The sequence below is a fragment of the Scleropages formosus genome, chromosome 18 (assembly GCF_900964775.1).
Source record: "Scleropages formosus chromosome 18, fSclFor1.1, whole genome shotgun sequence".
NCBI lineage: Eukaryota > Metazoa > Chordata > Actinopteri > Osteoglossiformes > Osteoglossidae > Scleropages > Scleropages formosus.
In genome coordinates, this window is record NC_041823.1 from 12,290,003 (window position 1) to 12,311,287 (window position 21,285).

At 40.8% G+C, this 21,285-nt stretch overlaps 1 protein-coding gene and 1 non-coding gene across 3 annotated transcripts; both read left to right on the plus strand.

Annotated features, from left to right (window-relative positions):
- Positions 1-86: 86 nt before the first annotated feature.
- hibadhb (3-hydroxyisobutyrate dehydrogenase b) lies at positions 87-14,175 on the plus strand. Of its 2 annotated transcripts, none has more exons than XM_018740685.2 (8): positions 87-196; positions 2,275-2,435; positions 3,116-3,225; positions 4,449-4,570; positions 8,920-9,053; positions 9,235-9,311; positions 12,086-12,242; positions 12,578-14,175. In XM_018740685.2, the coding sequence occupies exons 1-8, from the start codon at positions 127-129 to the stop codon at positions 12,737-12,739; spliced, it is 993 nt and encodes a 330-aa protein (XP_018596201.1). In that variant the 5' UTR covers positions 87-126; the 3' UTR covers positions 12,740-14,175. The 2 variants fall into 2 exon arrangements, with proteins under 2 accessions (XP_018596201.1, XP_018596202.1); XM_018740686.2 differs by lacking the exon at positions 87-196 and adding an exon at positions 933-2,092.
- Positions 14,176-17,975: 3,800 nt separating this feature from the next.
- trnaf-gaa (transfer RNA phenylalanine (anticodon GAA)) lies at positions 17,976-18,048 on the plus strand. The gene has a single exon. It is a non-coding gene; the product is annotated as a tRNA-Phe (tRNA).
- The last annotated feature ends 3,237 nt before the right edge of the window (positions 18,049-21,285 follow it).

Genomic DNA, 21,285 nt, shown 5'->3' on the forward strand with positions numbered 1-21,285 from the left:
ACACGCCCGCCTTCCCTCCCATGTCATTGGGCACTGGGCTCGGTAGGGCTTATTTTCATTGGATACCGGACTCGGTAACTTGTTCACGGCCCGTGCACTCTTCTCTGGCTCTGTGAGGCGGATAGCATGGCTGCTCTGTTTAGACGGTCTCAGAACTTGTTTAAAAAGTGGAATAGCTATGTCGATATTTCGTTTGGTAATGTATGCTCTTATTATACTGGAGTTCTGGTTAGAATGCGCACGCAGTGTTTTGATTTGTATTGATTAAGGCAGTATAGCTCGCTAGACGCTACCGTGCAGGGTTAGCATGCGGCTAGTCGTCCAAAAGCCGGAAGCTGAGTTTCAGGGGTATCAGAGCTTGTCAGTGGGCGATTACTAACCAGGCTGACGGGTCACATTAGTGTCAGCGAGTTATTTTCCTGTGTGAAGCACTGTCCCCTACTTGTCCCGCCGTACAAGGGCAGAAATCTGTGTATCTAGATGTACTGCAGTGTCTCCAACTGGTGAACCAGTTTGTCTAAAGAAAATTGGTCAGGATCAACTCAGAGCTTTCCGTTCATATCAGTGCTGTGTGTGTGTGTGCGCAGTTATTGCAGTCCTGACGGGTTCGTGGTGTGAGGACGAACAGGTTCCGGCGTGTGCGTGATGATCATGGAAGGAGGCGCGTTTCTAAGTTAATCATTACACTAACTAATTGACTAAACCATTTCTTGGCAGCCAGTTAAAATTACTGAAGGATTTCCCCGTCCTAATTAAAAAGCACTTTTCTAGTGGTATGTCAATATTACAGCTGAGCTTGGTGTACCTTAACTGCTCTATTCATACAGTTAACTGCCTGAAGCCCTTAGATATTATTATTATTATTATTATTATTATTATTATTATTATTATTATTATTAGGTACTTACCTGAAAGTAAGTACCTTCATCGAGGGTACCACAGTAGGGATGGGATTCAAACCAGCAACCTGTGTTACAAGTGTTGTATTCTTAACTCTAACAGAATGTGGTATTCCTCATAATCCAAGGCCTTTTTAATTTTGTCACAGGAGAACTAACTTTTGTTATGTATTATAATCACTAAAAATGCATGTAACTTGGCCTGTTTGTCGTGTTAATTTATTATTTGAATTTTCTTGGGAGGATTGAGTTGAAATTTTGAGTACAGCCTTTGCTGCTTACTTCTGCCGGTGTGATGCTGATGTCTTGACCGCTTGTGCACGCTTGTCATTATTAAATTCAATTCTGCGTTCTTCAACACTTGATCTGCCTGTGACCCTTTGTTTGAAAATGTAAATACTTGTCTTGACAGGGCAATGTTTAAACTTTTCTTTGCTATGTGATCAGACTTGGCGTTGGTATACAGATCTGAAAGGACACAGACTATAGTTCATAAGGTGGTGGCATAAGACTGCTTAAAAAAAAAAAAAAAATCAGTTGGTTATTAATTTCTGCCAGCCTTCCCAGAAACTGAAGCTGATATTGGTTGATGAGTCTGGCCAAGTAATACTGGCACTGAAAATGTGCAGTTTTACATAAATCTCAAATATTAATTAATTAATTAATTAATTAGTGTCTTCTGTGTGCAAAAGTAATCACAGGTGGTAACGTGGCACAATTAATTCTGAGATGCTTATAAAAATTTATTTTGTACACACACCGTTCTATCAGATCATTTTCTCATATCATTAGTGATGAGGTCAACCAAGTAGTACAGCTTTGGAGATTCCATTTGGTTGTGGTGAAGCCTTTGGTGTGATGACTTTACGTTGTTGTGAGCTGCATTGTTTTCACTGTGTCATTTGGATTCCCTGAGGAGGACTCTGCTGGTGTGTATAGAATATGTTCCACATCCACCATCCCTGTGACAGTGCAGGACCTCCTTATCGTGTACTTCTTAAGCCTCAGAGATCTGGGAAGTGCTTTAAAATTTTGGAAAGCCAGTCAAGTTGCTGAACCGATGTACATGTTTAAATGTCTCTAACAATCATCTTTACTGTATCTGTTTATTCATTAAATTTAAATGAGAGATTAAGATATTGGCACATACCAGGAGTGTTTGAGGAACTGTGGGCTTTTCCATTAGTTTTTATGTAAGTCTAAATCATGGACATGGCAGTCTTGTTGTTGTTGTTGTTGTTGTTGTTGTTTCTCTCTGTTGTTTTGTCCTGTAAATGTGTCTGTCACTTAACATGCAGTTCGACTGAGCTGTGAAAATACTCATATGTGACGTCCCGCTGTTTTTGTGTGTAAAAGTGTCTCTCTGTTTAATTAGCACCTTCCAGGTCCATGGCCTCCAAGACTCAGGTGGGCTTCATCGGGCTAGGGAACATGGGAAGGCCCATGGCCATGAACTTGCTGAAGCACGGCTACCCCCTCATTGCCACAGACATCTTCCCAGATTCCTGCAAGGAACTTCAGGGCCTTGGTGCTCAGGTGGGGTTCTCGGTACACACGTATTCCAAAATGAAGACAGAACCTGATTACCATAGAAGTAGGATACATTTTTGTCATGCAGAATTTTAAAGAAATGGTTACAGGTGGGGGCAGCTGCCTTTGGCTCCGAAGGTTGCTGGTTCGAACCCCGCTTCCAGCTGTGGTGCCCTTGATCAAGGTGCTTGCCCTGCAATTGCTCCAGTACCTTTGCCCGGCTATGTGCCTAGGTACCCAGTGTGGCCCTGCGATAGACTGGTGCCCCCCCACCCCCCGGTGTTGCACCCAGTGTCTCCAGGATAGGCTCCGGCTTACCGCAACCCTGCTTGGGACAAGTGGTTATTGAAATTGGTCGATTGGTTGGTTTGTTGGTTACAGGTGACTGAGGTGATTGTAAAATAGCTTTTAATTGTTTGCCATTCATCATATTTTAACAGATGTGTGTGGTTGGCCTTTTTTTTTTTTTTTTTTAAAAGATTTATGCTTTCAAATTGGCCATCATGTGCAATGTAGTTGTAGACAAACATATATTCCTGGATTAGATGCAGGAAATTTGCCAAACTTCATGAATATGACAATTTTTTTTGTTGCTGTTGTGGAAAATATGCTCTGTCATACCCCCTGCCACCATATCAGGCTATATAAAGTGTAAATACCAATGGTGGGGTTGGTTCTCTTCTTAGATTTTAGACTCTCCAGCGGAGGTAGCGGAAAATGCGGATCGAATCATTACCATGCTGCCTTCAAGCCCTAATGTGATTGAAGTGTACACTGGGCCCAACGGGATTCTCAAGTGAGTAGGACAAAGACTGTCAAGAGCCTCTTCACATTTCTGCAAGACCCAGATCTTATTCCTATCTCTCCTGATTGCCCAGCAGCTATTCCTAGATCATTCTGCTTTATAAATTTTTATTTATGCAGTTACCCATGTGACGCATGTTCATAAGGTGGAATGTGACAAATTAACTGTACTTTAGAATCACATGTCTACATTCAAGTCTCTCCTCTTGATGTAGCACATTTGTATTTTTCTCTGAGATGTACGTGGCATTGGTGCCTGCTAAATGAATAAATGTAAATGAACAAAAAAAACAGTGCTTTTTAACCCTAGTCCTGGCAGCCCCCTGTGAATGTTGGTTTTTGTCCCAGCAGAGGTTTTTTTTTTTTTTTTTTTTTTGGTCTTACTGCTCTCCCACTTTCATCAACCGCTTGCCTAAGTCAGTGTCACAGTGATCGAAACTCTATCTGGAAATACATGGTGGTAGGCAGAATGGCAGTCCATCACAGGGTAGCCACACATGCAAATGTTCAGTCACTATGGACAATGTGAGTCACCAGAAAACCTGAAACATCTTAGGACTGTGAATGGAAACCAGAGCACCCAGAGGAAACCGACATGTACACGGAGAGAACGTGAAAATGCCATGCTGAATGAGCTGGATTCAAACCTACACTTTGAAAAATCAATTATTACAAAGATTATATACAACCTTATAAACGAGTTACTTCTAGGGACCAGTTTCAGTTGTTGCCCAGTATTGTTTTCCTCAGCTTCACTTAGGTTTTGGATAATGTGATTTGGAATATTTGATGTGTTTTGAATTGTGCGATTCAGTCAATCAACAGCTAAAAAATGGGACATTAAGAGGTGAGCTATACCAAAAATGAGCTCTTCTGCCAGAATCTGGGTTGAAGAACAGTAACAGTAAGCCTGTGAAGAAAGCAGTAGTGGAGCTGAAGATATGACAGATCCCTGCAGTACCTCCAAACCCAAACCTGCTTCCACTTCAATTGCTGTTGCAACATTGTGATTTCCATGCCCAATGTCTTCATACATTCTTTCCAAACCTGTCAGTTGCTTGCGTGTTACCAGAACAGGAGAACACTGAGTACAAATCAAGCAAGCGGGAGTCTGCTTTATGGGTTATTTATAATAACTCTGCCAGGTCAGAATTCAGCAGTTGACATGTTGGTGTCTCTCACAGTCTGTGTTTCCTTGGCTCTCTCCTCAAACAGGAAGGTCAGGAAAGGCTCTTTGCTCATTGACTCCAGCACCATAGACCCCTCCGTTTCCAAGGAGATGGCAGTGGCCGCTGAGAAAATGGGGGCTGTGTTCATGGATGCGCCGGTGTCTGGAGGTCAGGCCCATAAGAATTACGCTTCATTTTTCCATGCTCACATTGCCACCCTTGTCTGAGTTGAAAATGACAGTATGTATGTCTGATTAATAACATGCACTGCAAACTAATTTAAGGACTAATAATTGAGAACGCAGGTGTACTCTCCTCAGTAAATATGAACAGAAATGTGTTGCAGATGTCACACCAATGAAAAGTTTTAGATTTTTGCAAGTTTTTTTTTTATTATTATTTTATTTTTTTTCTTCCTCTTTGCCACTTTTTGCATTTTGTCCAGGGTGGGATCCTGACATCTCAGTGACAATGCCCAGGGCTGCGGCTGATGGTTTTAATGGCTTGGGTTGAAATGACGTATCGTATCCCGTGTCACCGCCTTTCATGTGTGTAAAGTGGCTTAGTGGTGTATCCTGCCTCCCTCGCTTTCATGTAGATAAAGGGTCATAAAGTGGGAGCACTTCTGTGGCTTTATAGCACTGGGGGCTGACTGAGTGCAGGGGAGAGGGCAGATAACAGCTTTCGCCTTGAGAGACAGACATGGAGCAGTAAAACGCTCTCTCACTCTGCCAATTGCAGGCAGGCCTGCAGTTCTAGGTACATAGACACTCGCTCTTTGACACACACACTTGCAAAGTCTGGGGATTTGCAGACATGCACACACCCCCTCCCGCTGTTTGTCTCCTAGTATGTAGTTCGAAGTGCTTGATGGCTCTATGAACCTGGTGTTTTAGCCACAAAACCCACTTTCATCGTACCAGAGTAACCCCACTTTACAGCCTGCTCAGAAAGATTGATAATGATTTACTTGTTAATTTTCTCATTTGGAGTCCCTGTCAGGTGAGGTGTGCTGGTGGCGAGCTGTGTCTGCAATCCCGCCCCTTCACCCCTGCCATACACTGAACTTGGCTTGGTTGAGGTCAAGGGTTGTAGCAGTTCGTAAAGTCTTGACCAGAACTTCCTTTATGTAGGTGGTGTGTGTGTGCATCTGTGTTTTTTGTGACCTTTCTGTTGTTTCATAGCAGTGTGGACAGTACTGAAGTGGCAATAGAAAAAATGACCGGCAATGCCTGTAATTGGATAGTCTTTATAACCCATTTAAAAGAATTGAACAATGTAGACTGCATTCTTTTGCTCTTAGTTTTTGAAGTACAAGTTAGGAACGGTTGGTGTAGGCCAAGGTTGGGGTAATGCGCTAACGCGTGACATTGCATATTATAATATATTTTAATTAAGCTATTGCATTATGGTATTCCGAAAATATCTGAACAGAACACAACTGAACACTGGTACTGAACGCAGTCTAATTCCCTGCAGATGTTAATGATCGCACAGTTTAAGAAATTTCACATCAAGAAATGGAGAAGGGAGCGACTAGCTTACATCTTTCCTAAGGGGTCAACTTTAACCAGGAGGTGGTGCTGTGAAGTCAGCAGCCTGAAGAAGGAGCAGCCTGAAACAGGAGGCCACCCATGCATTTGGTGAGCACCCTCCTTCTTTAGTGTCTGAGACAAAGGGCCTGCCAAGGTCAGGCTTCCCTCGGCACCCAGCTGAGCACTGCTTCCACATCTATTATACATCATGTAATACACAACAAATGAGTGTACCGTTTAAAACAGGAGCAGGGGTGTGTCCATGTGTTTGAGCAGCTACCGATTTTGGTAAACCACCGTGCAGAAAATAATCTTTCCAAAATTTTTTCCAAATTTAGTTCCAAAAATATTTCAAGCAGATTGATGTATAGGCATGCAGCACTGGATTACACTATCATATTGTGGTGGCAGCTGATACGTAATTAAATTATAACTACAGTTAAACCAGAATATATTTTAAGATTGTAGTGGTATTCTGATTTATTATCTGAATCAAGTTTGGTAAAATATGAACCTGCTGTATGGTTTGGTATTACAGGCTTGTTGCCTGTTCTAAAAGGAATGTAGAGGATGTATATTAAGGCTTATGAAAAGTAAGTCCAAAAGGTTTTTAACTGTTACATAAGACTTTGGTTTTGGCAGGACTCAGCTCTGTGTTTAAATGCGCATGATGATGAGCATTCTTTCTTGTGTAATTGTGTAAGTGTTGACTTTCCATTGTGTTTGTTCTAAATAGATGGTCTTTTAATTAGTGTGTTGTCTTCCTTAGAAGAAGTCAGATGCTAATTTAGGTATGTCTCATTCATCAAACAGCTCTGCGAGGTTTGGCATCCGGTAGTGTCTGGTTCTGATCTCGATTTTGGCAGGAGAAACCGTAAATCTCCAGAGCTGCTCTCTTAGTGATGTGTTGCGATGGCTCCTCTGACCTGTCAATAAAATCCTGTTTTTGGATGATGTCTGCAGAGGGCAAGGATCTCGCAGGCCCCTCGGATGTCACGGGTGTCAAAAACACTCAATGAAAATTCATCTGTCCATTTTCAGTAGCCACTTGCCCAGTGCGAGGCTGCTGTGATCCATAACCTATCCCGGAAACACTGTGCACGCCGCCTCATGCTCTATTGCAGAGCAATCACACACACTTTACAGGCAATTGAGGTTTGCCTTTTTACCTGAAACACATGTCTTTGCTCTGTAGGAGAAAACCCACACAAAGACTGGAAGAATGTGCAAATTCTAGAGACTGAGTCGTAGTTCAGTCCGCAGCCCAGGGAGGCACCAGCACAATTTGCAGTCCCTCGTGTCTCCAAATAAAGATATAGGATAAATACCATCAGAAACAGTTACTGTTCAGTTGATTTTGATTTTTTTTTTTTTTTTTTTTTTCCCTGAATCTATCAATGATCTTTTAGCAAATAGTAACAAGTAGTTCACACAGTGCTACTTGTAACTTCTCACTTTTTCCCCTTATAGCTATGAGGATCGGTTTCCAATCTTGTGAAATTGTAGCTGTCCAGCATATTGAGTATATATTTTCTAGTTTTTATGAGTTTTTAAATTATTAGACCTTGAATGATCTTGTGCAGCAATGATGATATAATGGTTTGTTTTGTGTTGGGCTTATCCTAGCTATGTAGAGTTAAGTACCTGGGTTTTAACAGTTGTTCCAGTTGTTGTTGCTGGCGTGCAGCATGACAGAAGCACATTGGCGCAATAGGAAATACACATGAATGTGTCAGCATGCACTGTCCTCTGAAGATTTTTTTTTTTCTCCTTTTCTATGAGATGTATGTCACTTTTGAGATAAGCGTCTACTAAATGAATAAATGTAAATGTAAGATGTTCTTTCCTGCATGTGTGGATCCTGCTGCTCTTCTTGGCTGAGCATCGCATTCCATTCATTCGGCATTAGATGACAATACTGAATGTTACTGGATGTCGCTGGAAAAAAGGACACTCATTACCATGGGCGGGGAGATATGGAATTTGTTAAGCAGCAAAATGAAGACATAAAAGTAACTTGAGGAAGGACATGTCAGGGTTTTTATTTATGTCTTAATTTGGTTAGCTTTTTTGTCTCTCCCAGCGGTTGTTTAGGTTTTCAATTTGTATGAGAAAATATCTGCCACTCTTAGTAATTTTCCTTCTTAACCACATCTGACGCTGTGTCGCGAGCCTCAGATGTTTCCTGCTCTGTGTGTTTTTGGCCTCCTTCCCCGCTGACATCAGATCTCAGCTGGGTTCTTCCCACAATTCCCTTCAGCGTCGTAATTAGGACACATGCCGAAATTTTATATTTCAATTATTGTTTGCCTGAGACTTAAAAGCAATGGCTTTTAAGCGGCTATTCGGGGAATATGCTGTATGACTTATTTAACGTGAGGCTGACAAAGTTCTGCATGTATATTTCTCCACCAAACATAATTGTGTGTTGGCTTTTCTCCAAACCAGCCTGTCTTTTTTTTCTTTTTAGGCTGTGTGCCATAACTCTCTTTACCATATGGCATTATAAGTCATAAATCAAACAGCATGAGTTTTGCAACATTGTTACTGTCCAACAGCCTGTATTGACAAAGGTGGAAGCAGCTGAGGTCATAAGAGGCTTTTGATGCTTTGAATGGTTTTATGGGAAAAGGTCGATGGCATTTTAATATAAAAACAGACGTAGTTACAGATAGATGCAGTTCTTTTATTAAAGCCTTGTGGTGTTTAAATATAGCTTATGTTATCAGTAATGCTTCTGATGTAAAGTAGTGCTTCCAAAACATGAAGGTCTACCATGCTGTGGCAACCTGCAGTCATTAAATCATGAATTATTTTCCTCTAATGATTTCTTAATCAAAGGAATGAACTCTGAAATCCCCCAAAACCGGAGAGTAGTCATAAAATCCTGCTCTTTTGTGCTTTGAGAGGTAAACATCAGTGGTCTGCAAGCATGACCAATGGCTTCCCTTCTAATCAAAGTTTGTCCTTTTATATTGCCAGGTGTGGGAGCAGCCACCTCAGGGAAGCTGACATTCATGGTTGGTGGGGTGGAGGAGGAGTTTGCTGCCACCAAGGAGTTGCTGAATTGCATGGGGTCCAATGTGGTGTACTGCGGCCAGGTTGGCACAGGACAGGTAAACTCCCACCTTCAACTCGTTGTCCTCTCACACACATGTGATCTATTGCGTCTAATGACGGCTAGATCTGCTTTAGCAAACCTGTGGTAGCAAAAAATGAGATGTACTTGATGATAACCTGTCTAGGCATCAATTTTATCTATTTGATTCATATCTCCATTTATCTTTATGCTTCCAGTCAGCAAAGATCTGCAACAACATGCTGCTCGCAATCGGCATGATCGGGACAGCTGAGACCATGAACCTTGGGATCAGGTAGAGCACACCTATGGTGTGGGAGGGGTCAGGACACAAGTCAGTTACAGTTTCAAGTGAGGTGTGTCTGAGAACTTCAGTTAGTTCACAAGAGGAATCAAGAATTCTCTCCCTTGGCTGTTCCCTCCAAGTCAAACTCGTCCATCCAGCAGCGAGAAGTACAGCTAGGTTGGGTTGACTTTGCTCTTAACACAGACTGGAAGAGGTACTTCTGTCAGCAGTGTAGAAGAACTGCGTAAGTTCCTCCTGTGAACTTTCACTCAGACACGGTTCCTATGTGGAGTAAGTACACATGGTGGCCATATTGTCACAGCTGTCACTGAAGGGTATTCCAGCTGTGTCGTTTTAATTAGTGCCAGGGGTGGAGTTCTTACCAAACGCACCCTATCCCCACATAAACCCCGCCTCTTCTTTGTGTTTTCCATGCATGTGGTCTTCCGTGGTTGGGGTTTGTGCTCGGCTCTGGGCCCCACACGTGCAACCATGAACTGTGGGCCAGCCGTAGCTCTGCGTAGCATGTTTAACGTCCGGGCCGCTTAGCTGCGTGCCTGTTGGCGTCACAGGGTGCCAGTTTGAACCGGTTCCTCCTTTCCTGCCTGCAGCACCCCACCCCCTTTTTCATCTTCCCTCCCTCACACTCGCTCGGGGCCTACTGGAAGGGGCTGCTGATTTATGACCCCAAGACGGGGGTGGAATTGGCATCAGCTAATAGAAACCCTGCGCTGTAAATCCTGGCGGACTGTTTCTTTAGCAGCGCTGCAGATTTGCAGGATGCCGTCTCTGATATATATTTGTTAAAAATCTGCACAGCACACATAGGGGGGTGGGCAGCATGCACATTTTCTTCTGCCTCAGCCAATGACAGTTGAGGGATCTTTTCTACCATGGCCTAATTTCAAAGAGGATAATATAATTAGAAAATTATTTTACTTAATCCTGAAAATAGAGGGTGAAAAATGAATAACATCATTCTGCTGGTAGACTTTAATGTACTGTTAAGTGTTTTTAAATGGAAAATCATATCCAGTGCTGAGTGTAGATAGTGTTTCTGGTGATGAGTGAACCTGAATAAGGAAGTTCAAACATTCCCTTTCCCTGTCAGAAAGGGAAGATGAACGAGTCCCTCTTGAGTTAGTGAGTAAAATTCACTGTAAAACCTGATGTTTAAATTGCATTCAAGGACAGTGGTCCATGGAAATTTGTCATGCTTTATCCACATATATCTCAATAATTAGTTGTCAGCATGTTAGGTAATATTTCATGTCTCTGTATTTCACTGGCCTTTGCTTGCTGCACGCACTTTAATGGAACTTGTTTATTATGAAACATTTCATCATCTATATTGGTCCCTGCTGAGAACAATACAGAAGAGCCAGATCATTTCCATTTGTCCACGGTGAGGGCGTCTCATTTTGTCCACACTCAGCTGATTTCATCCACGCTTCTCCCCCTCTCTCTCTCTGTTTCTACTCCAGGCTGGTGGTATATATTGTAGTTATTGTATATACCTGGCTGCTTCCACAGCCTCCTTCACCTGCCAGGACTTTCTAACCTCTTAACTGCTTACCTTTGTCAGGGATGTGGCAGTCCAGAGCCTATCCTGGAACCAGAGTAGGCACTCACTCACACACTAGGGACAATTTAGTCACCAATTCATCTGAAAGGCATGTCTTTGGACTGTGGGGGGGGGAACCAGAGTACTCAAACGAAACCCATGCAGACATGGGGAGAACATGCAAACTCCACGCAGACTTAGCAGGATTCAAACGCACAACCAAACAGCCCAAGTGCTATGAGGCAGTAGCACTATCCACCGTGCTACCTGTTTATAATGTGTATAATGCTAATTAAGCTGTACTTCTGCAGAACCCCTGGTTGGTAGCCACTATGAAGTAAAACAAAAATACAGCAGAGTCACGTGGACTCTGTCTTCGGTGAAAGAGCAAAGCTCCAAATTAAGACCCATACACAGGTGACAAGCTGCAAATTCCTTGCATTTCCACTACACTGGGCATCAATGGGCATATTTAATTTTTTCTTAATACATTTTCTCTCAAATGTTCACTTGGAATATCTATTGAGGGGAAAATGTTAGCAACTGTAATTAATGAGGCATTACATAATGTTATTGTCAGCAGTAAGTACGAGGTATTGATAACAAAGGAGTTCAATATTTAAATGCCATATGTTTTTCTGTCTGGGAAGAATTTGGAATATTTGTTTTTGTGGCTTTTGGCTACAGCATGTTGCAGGCAGGAGGTTAAATTGCAGGAACAGTACATTTTTCAAGCTGCAGCATGGCTCTTGGGCAGAGGGAATCGCATGTTCACAGCCAATTTGCAGGGAAATGACAGTAACCTTTTATCGCGGTCGAAAGCCTAGGAGCTGCTTCCCATTAAACCTGCCTGTTGAAATACCCATCTTCCGCTCGTACAGGATCCTACATCAATCTTTAGCACAAGCTGATGCTGCAGAAACTCTGGCCCTGAGTGGCAAATATGTCCATCTTCCTCTTCCCTTGAACGCATCTAAAACTGTAGTTTGTAATCGCTGACCCTTCAGTTAAGGAGACCAGCTATAAAGGATTGATAAGCATTCTTGTTTTTTTTTTGTTCACTGATTGATACTCCAGTTTAACTGAAATATTTATACTTTATTGAATGTGTTGAAACTGAAGTGTTAAGGTGTATATAATTGAATCTTTAAAGTCTGATTTGTCTGATGCTTTTACCTGTAACTGGCCTACTTAGATTGTGTTGATCTCGCCCTACTAGGCTAGGTCTTGATCCAAAACTCCTGGCTAAGATTTTGAACATGAGCTCAGGCCGATGCTGGTCCAGTGACACCTACAACCCTGTCCCGGGCGTCATGGAGGGTGTGCCCTCTGCGAAAAACTACCAGGGTGGATTTGGCACCACACTAATGGCCAAGGTGGGTACAACTATGTAGAACGAGGATCCGCGGTGGTGATCGCGGGATGATGGTCTTCCGGGTTGAGTTAATTTTACGGAACTGTCCAGTGAACTGAGTCTGTAACGTAGAGGGTAGCAGGGAGAGTAGCGGTTAACACAGTGATGTTGTGACAGCCAGTCTGCCAGTAGCTTTCTAAAGGTTATTGCAGTAGTGCGCGTTTGGACAGCTGCTTAATCTAAATTGCTATTGTAAGATTTTTACCTCTGTCATTGGCGAAAATTGTGAAGTGATGTTGTTTGTTCTGCCTCTGTGGCTGAAATGATCATTTACGACTAACTGGTCTGGCTCATCAGGACCTGGGGCTAGCTCAGAACACAGCATCCAACACGAAGACTCCCATCCCCCTGGGCTCCCTGGCTCACCAGATCTACCGCATGATGTGTGCACGTGGCTACGCCAGCAAGGACTTCTCCTCGGTCTTCCAGTTTCTGCGTGAAGAGGAAAGTGGCCAATAGGGGACGAACTGCAGGCTGTCCCCGCCCTACTCCAGCCGCCCGCCTCACACAGCACTAATGTGCATGTCACCTGACTGGAAGAGACATGGAAGTGTTAGTAGTAGATATCTGATAGATGATGTGAGCGCTGGATGTTTTTGTAGTTGTCTGTTACATGTGTGGTTCTGGTGTGTAAAAGCAGCTTAGTACTTTAGCGCAGCATTCGCCAATCCTCGATCTGCCACCTCATGGGGTATGCAGGTCTTCCCTCCAGCAGCTGTCCTGCTAGCTTGACAATCGGCATTTTTTACCACTTTTTGCCACTGTACATTTCTTATCACAAAATGAGTTTGCCATTTGAAGTTTAACACTTCCTAAAAGGATTGTGTACTTACTTTTTGTGCCATTAATTTAATAAGAATATGCATGAAAGTTTGCATTGTTGAGTCATTTTCCCAGAGGGTTGGCAACTCCTGCTCTAGTTTAAGGAATTTCAGGTGATTTGAGAATAGGGAATCATACTGACAGAAGCATGATTAGTTACTGTAATGACTGTGTGCAACTGTACACATGGAAAGAAACTGCATGGTTTCATGAGGGATGTTATTCCAAACATGAGTGAATTAACCACATTCACCAGTTCTCTTGGGCCAAGGTCCAAGGCCATCACTCCTGGTCCTTACAGACCATAGTATGTGCAGTTTGTTCTTGGGACTTTAAACGGAGTGTTTGATTACTAATCACTGCCCAGAACTAGCTTGAGTTTGTTCTTAATGAAAAGCTCAAGTGACTTGAAGACCTGTAGCCTAAACACTACCATCTTCTTCAATGTATCCCAGTGTAAGTCCTTGCCCTTGGCCTCTACTGCATACATTGCAATCCAAAAGCCACAGCAAAGCTTTTACTTGCTTATCACATGAGATTTCTCTTCTTGACTGTTGCAACAGGTACAAACCAGCCAGGTTTTTCCTAATTTGTTACACTGAATATTATGATGAAGGCTTTTTTTTTTTTTTTTTTTTTTTTTTTGTAGCTCGCTGTTTTTTAGGGCAGTAAAATCTCTTTATACCCTTTAAAATACTTATTTTAACAAGTTAAAAGAAGTTGCTGATAAATGTGGTTATACATATTCTTACATAACTGATTTTTCTTCACTAAACATGTCTTGTCACTGTTTCAGTGAAAGCAAGGAATTTGTATTCAGTGCAGTTACCATAAATGTAAAGAATGTTAATTCATCCATGGTGCCAAGACTATTAATTGTTAGCAGCACCAATGTGCTGCCAACAAACTTGCTGTATTTAAGATGGAGATAATATTGATTAGCTGATTCTTATAAGAGAATGTAAAAAGTTAGTTAAGCCTTTAGCATCATTTTTCTGTAAAAACAAAAAAAAAAAAATCTAATGTGGAATAAAAAGGTTAATCTACACACATTGCCAAACATATATAGTACACACACATACGCAGCAAGTGTTGCCGCCTGTATCCTTCAACATGGAAATGACTCAGCTCTGACACAGATTTACGCATCCGCAAACAACAATCACATCCAGTGTAGCCCAGGCCTTGGACACAGTTGTGTTCACATTGTTTTTATGTTTTTCTTTTTTTGTTGTTTTTCTGTGAGGCTTGGGTGGGGTATGCCCTGTGGACTTTGACATGTTTCATATAGAAATGCTGTAAGTCATCGTCCCTCTGTGAGCTGTTATTTGCAGTCACAATGGATTTTAAATTAAAGAAAAAAAATGTTTTTACTGTAGCCATGATAATGTTCATTCTCACACATCTTATACATTAACTTTGGTGTTTGTAAAGCACAGATCCTGCTTGAAACCCACTTATGGTTCAAATGAATAGAAGACATAGCATCAACTCAATTATGAGCTCAAGTAAAGTGAAAACAATGAGATGCTGCCATTTTTAACAACTGGACTTTCATTTAATATTGTAAATGTAACTGATCACTACCTGCAACTCCGATAGACCAGAAAACCTGCATTTTCATGTTTGTGCATAGGAATTTCCTACCTTGTTTACATATTTGCGTTTATTAATACTGGGTAAATATGAAGAGCACACATGTGAGCGGTACCATGAACACAACCCAAGTGGAGTCTCATCCAATTATCTAATAATAAGGATATTTCTACCTTCTGAATGTGTTGGTGGGTTTTCACTCATTTCTGTAAGGGTATCCATGTAGTTGACACAGCTGTTTTCATTTAACCAAGGCTTGGACAAGCCCCACCGCTTTTGATCTCTCTCCCCTGTCAGTCATTGTATACGACTTCCTTCGAGGCTGGGTAATTGCTAAATCTGTTCAGTAATGATGGTGATTGATTAAAACTCTGGATTAGCTCTATGAAAAAGAAGCATCACTGGCAGCTCATCATGGAACATATTTTTTTTCCTTGCCATTTGTATATTCTTATCAAGGTAAAGGCAACCAATAAGGTGGTAATCTTGGTTCCTTCAGCAGTCCCTGGGTCAGTGAAGACTAGCGCTACCCGTCACAGTGCCAACCGCTGCTATACACAGAAGCATGTCTACTTTGTAACAGGTGGGAAGATATTAGATGTTTGTTTGAATGTGAAGACCTGCAAAGATGACATTCTATTGTTTGTGCTTACCATGCGTCAAAGAACATGCGTCCCCCTGACGTGTAAACGGCTATATTTTTTGCGTATTAACTCTTGCAGTTTGTGTAAGTATTCTTCAAAAAGCAGAAACTATATTACATTTGTCTTTAAGAGCCAAAAGTATGTGTATTGAATCTTAATCTCTTGCTGTGTTTTGCTACTTTTGTAGCCGTTTTAGTATTGGAGCCAAGCATCCATGATGATGATGTTTTCACAGTTGCAGTAAGGTGGACACATAATCTTGCAATGATTATGCCAGCAGTTTATAAATCTTTTGGCCAATTAAGGCTTATTTTTGTGCTTAAATGACTTAGATCTGATTTTGATTTGCACTGACTGTAATGACAAAAAGTTTTTATTTTCGCATTTTAAGCATTTTCCTTAGTTCGTGTGTACACATATATATGTGTGTATATGATTACTTTGTACAGAAGCTGCGCTGAAGTCCATTGACAAAATGTTATCTTCAGAAGTGGCCTGAGTTTTGTCTTATCATTTCACCATGGAGGACAAAAATGCACTTGTTTGTTTATTAAAAAGACATAGAATCAGAGGGAAGATGGCTATATGGCTGTGATCCAGGTAGTAATGAGGCATCGGGAGAATGAGACTAGAAGGGTTAAATGATGACAAGGCAAACCTATAAAATTTCCATTAACCTCTAGTGACCAACGTGTCGTGTTGTTACTCACTGGGCAAGAACTGCAAACAGAGTGGTGCCATAAAGCCATATCCAGTCCGACCATGAAGAGGACTTCCATGGACACCCTTCCAGGCTTCAGCATGGACATTCCTTTTCATAGGTCTAGACGAGTTTCTTCACCTTCTAAAGGCCACAGACCCATTTCAGAATCTGAAGAACGGCAAGAACTGCAAAAATCAGCCATAGAGAGAAACATTTCACTCAGTTCACTGAACTGAAAATTATGTCCGCATAGAGTGATGCTAAAAATAAATATTTCTTTGGAAACTTTTATTTAATGTTATTTTCAAAGCAAGTCTGAGCTTCATGGACACCCAGTTTATACAAAGTGATTTAATACCACTACCCCCACTCACTTCTGTATCTGCAGTATGCTCCGTGGTTTCTTAATGTAATTTAGGGTTTGAATTAAAAAATGCATGAAACATGTAAAACATTGTTCTTTCACATGGTAAAACCTGTAAACATTGTGATAATCATTGCTATTTTGAAAGTCTTTAATGACAAAGTAAGCTCTACTCCTCCACTCAAACATATTTGTTCTGTATATGTTGGCTGACAAATGCAACCTGATGTACCGTCATTCCAAATTCTCATTCGACCCCACAGCCCCTCCAAAAATATGTGTAAACAACTGGGACAAAATGTTGGAGGTTATAAATTTGTTTTAGCATACTTACTGAAAAAGGTCATGGCATACCTATCAGGTGCCATATTTATCATCATTAATACATAACAATTTTAAATGAGACTCAGGTTGTTCTGTATGGTACAACTGTCAGAGGACACCCATATTTTACTGAAATGAATGGTTTCTCAAAATAACATCCAAACCTGGAGATCCATGGAACTCCCACCACCACCTGCCCACAAATATTTCATTCTTACCCTTCACATCCTCTCCATTACATCCATTAAGTGAGTCAAATTGAATGAACTTCTTCATCACATATTTTTTTGAGTCTTCATTGCTTAGTCCCTTCAGTTCAACCATCTTAAAAAATTCTCCAAACCAGAAACTTAGCAAGGTGACCGAGATGGTGCCTTTGACCTAGACAACGAGGCTGGGAATTGCAAGGGTCCAGTACCGCAGATTAATAGCTGATGAGCAGAATCCATAAATCCAAAAATTTGCTGCAACAGAAATGTTTCTTGAACCTTGATATTTTGAATAATTGAATAATAAATAATTGAACAATTGGAATAATGATGAATAATTTATTAGTCCATCCATTTTCAATAACTACTTTATTGAGTTATGGTCAAAAGGTCCTGGAATCTGTCCTGAGAATCTACAGCCTCTTCATGTTGTGAATGAAAAGCCAGAAGAAATAAAAATAATTTAGAATTTGAAATTAGGCATTTACAAAAATGATGAGGAATTTTTTTAATGGTTCTTTTTTTCCTGAAGTCTGAAAAGCAGAACTCCACCTTCACGTTGCCGGAAAGGAGCTTCTGCGTTGAACCTTTGGCTCTTGATCACTGGACATTGTGCACCTCATACTGTGAACCTACACATGTGTATATCTAACCTGTTGTAGTATTTAAGCGTTTTCAAAAAACCAACGGCCAAAGATTCTTCCAGGAATTACTTGTTTTAATTCATGATGCCTTTATTTTTAATGGTGACACCTTTAAACTCAAGTTGTGGACAATTTTTCTGTGGGAGAAATACCCTGCTTTATTAAGAGAAACTATACAGTTCTCAGTCAAAATACTAAAACAAAAATAAACTGCGGACAGGTTAAAACAAACAAACAAACACACAAACAAACAAACAACTTTCCAAGCCTTTTTTAATTTTTTTCTCTAATTTGCGAAGAAATGTAGAAAAAAAAAAAAAACTGAAAGAAAGCTGCAATATAACAGTTCAAACTGAACTACAAATTGCAATTTACTAACACCTGAAAGCACTGAAATAGCTCAGCTGGGAGAGCGTTAAACTGAAGCTCTAAAGGTCCCTGGTTCAACCCCGGGTTTCGGCACATTCTGAGGTGCGGCGGCCGTGGTGGGGGGTTCATGTCGACAGCTGCCTTTCCCTCTTAGGGGGTGCGGTGGCGCAGTGGGTTGGACCATGGTCCTGCTGTCTGGTGGGTCTGGGGTTCAAGTCCTGCTTGGGGTGCCTTGCGACGGACTGGTGTCCTGTCCTGGGTGTGTCCCCTCCCCCTCCAGCCTTACGCCCTGTGTTACCGGGTTGGCTCCGGTTCCCCGTGACCCTGTATGGGACAAGCGGTTCTGAAAATGTGTGTGTGTGTGTGTAACACCTGAAAGTGTTTGCTTCCGGCTCCTTCACTGACTTTGCCTGTTTTTGCTGATATTCGTGTCTGTAAGGTTTTCCCCAAACACACAAGTCAACTGTACAACTGTATCACATATATTCCACACATCTATTACACAGGCCTCACAAAGTAGTGAGTTACCCTAATATTCATTACAGTATATATATATATCAATTTTTATTATTATTATTATTATTATTATTATTACTGTGGATTTTCCAACGCTGTAAGCCACCAGTGGAGAAAGGCGTGGACTGGACAAAGGTTAACTGACTCCACCTGTCGAACATCTTTATACTGATCGTTTACCCTTAGCTCGTGCCATGCGCCTTATCAGTGGGATCAATTAAAATTCCTCCTTACATATGCTTCACTTTTTACCTTTTAAGTTTTTATATTTTGCTTCTATACATGTTTATGAGAATCATATTTTTCCAAAATCGGACACACACACACACACACACACACGTGGAAAGGCAGCTGTCAGTTCTGTGACGACATCCACGCGCCCGCTTTTAAATATAATGTATTTACCGATCTGAGCTTTCAAACTGTTTTAAAATTCACATCTGCACATTTAAAAAAGTAATTACTCAATGGTACAACGGCACAAGTATCAAATTTATTATTCAGAAGTGATAATTATCAGTACTATAAAATGCTATTAATGTACAGTTGCCCTTTATCCACTAAATTATTATATAACTGTACGTCGCTTCATGTACAGTAGAAAATAATACAAGAATATAAAGGAAGATCGATAAGGCAAATTACTGACTGTAGATGTCCTGTAGTGATGCTGAAACACACTTCATAATTATTTGTTATGTTACCAGGAGTATTAGGGAATGGTAATTGATTGAGTAGTAACTTGATAATCATGGATACAAAATATTTGAAAAAGAAATAATCTAACAATTACAGAATTTCTTTCGGAGCCGAATATCCAAATATGTTACGGAAACCTGCCATTTGCCTGTTTCTTTGACAGAATTACGGCACAAAGAAAAAAAATCATGCAGAATTTTAAGGACAAATACAAGCAGTAACAGTGAGCGGCAGAGGAAAAATTAAAAGGAAACGTGATATAAATGTTATGCAATGTATGGATGTCAAGAGGAGGACAAAAAGAAAAGTGTCCGAAATAAAACTAATTCAGATAGTTTTTGGCAATGACGAAACATGTCACCGCCGAAGAAAATTTTATTGTTGTGTTATACAAATAACAAATAACTACAGACCACGCATGTGATTTTTTTTAGATTCTATTCTTTGAATGGATAACTGGGGTTGACAAGAGTGCAAATTCTAGAACCTGCTGCTCTCAGTTACCCAGCATGTAAAGCGACAATTAGGAAATAAAGTTGGCTTTGTCTTAGAAAGGTACATAAAAGCCACTTTAAATCTGAGATCAAAATCGGACGGGGACGGTTGTAAATCTGCGATAATCTAATATTGCTGGGTCAGTATGGGTCCGCCCAGCCCAGACCAGACCAGCCCAAACCAGCCCAGCCCACTTTACCGGATTATACAGGTTACACCGGGTACAGGAGTTTACAGTATGTTCGTGACGAGCTGCATTGTGAGAACAATGAAATCATCAAATGGCATTTATCTGTGATTTCTATAAGGCATGTGAAGTGTTCCGTAAAAATGATGAGCAAAGTGACAGACATGACCCATCACACAGTGATAAAACAAAAATGTAAATGCTCCAAATTAACCATGCACTGGGCTACTGTTAATTTAAATTTCCTACATTACAACCGAATTTTAAAGCCAGGTTTAATGGTGTAGTAATAACAGAAGAGGCGTAGGATACTTTTCCTTTGCTCGCCAAACTGCAAGATGTCAACGTGGAGCGTTGAGTGGATGGTTTTCCCTGTCAGCAAATTTTCAGACGCAGGGTTTTCATGCAGGGAAAGGTCTTGATGAATGTGGAAAAGACACACGTATTCATAAATACATTTAGAAATAAATAGATTAAGAGCTGAAACAGTTAAGTAACAGAAAAATTAAATTATTTCCATTAGAACTCTTAATGACACAACGTGATTTTTTTCACCCCTTTAAACTTCCTTTGGTATTTACGGCTGTTTAATTGCCTCGTTACTGTTTGCAAATTATGATTATTTAGTGAACAATTTGTTTTTCTGGAATTTTCCCCACGAAAAGCGCTACGCTTAATTCCCTCATTTCTTGCCGCTTGGTGGTTCCACTCACAGTGGCTCTCAAGTCTGTACCTCTCCGGTTTTTGCGCCGATGAAGTGGAATAAGTTCCCTCTTTCCCTCAGAACTGCTGAACCCCTTTCAGAATTCAGGCAGACTCTCAAAATGCATATGTTTCGCAGCCAAAACTTTCTTGATCTCCCAACAGTTCCCTAAATTTTCCTCACATAATCCGTCACAATCACTTTCGTGTTTCCTACCACAGTCACTTCTACAGGCAGCTACTCATACATAACGTGTGAGGAAAAAGAATAGTATAGCACAAACCGCGCTTTGAAAATCGCGAGATGTATGTCTTTTCTAGAAAAGTATGAAATAAATAAATAAATTCACATTCAGTTATCACATATTATATCACATATAGCACTTCTAGTAATCTAAGTAAGAATCATACCAGTAGGTTTAGTTGAAAGGGTAATACTTGCTTTTATTCTCCTTCATGGCACTAGAGAAAAACTCCTTGATGGTTTGGTATTAAGGGTTCTTATGGATGAAATTAGTTACCATCTTATTCGGTTAGTTACTCACTGATGTCATATGTGAGGCAAAGCCACATTTAAACAATTCACATTTGTTGCCCTGCTATTTTAATGAACTTAGTGAGTGTGTATGTTCTTACAGCTGTACGCTGCTTTGGGAAAGCAAATGTTAATAAATGTAACATAAATATATCATCCAACAAAATGTTAGGTTTCAAGCTGCTGTAATGAGGCC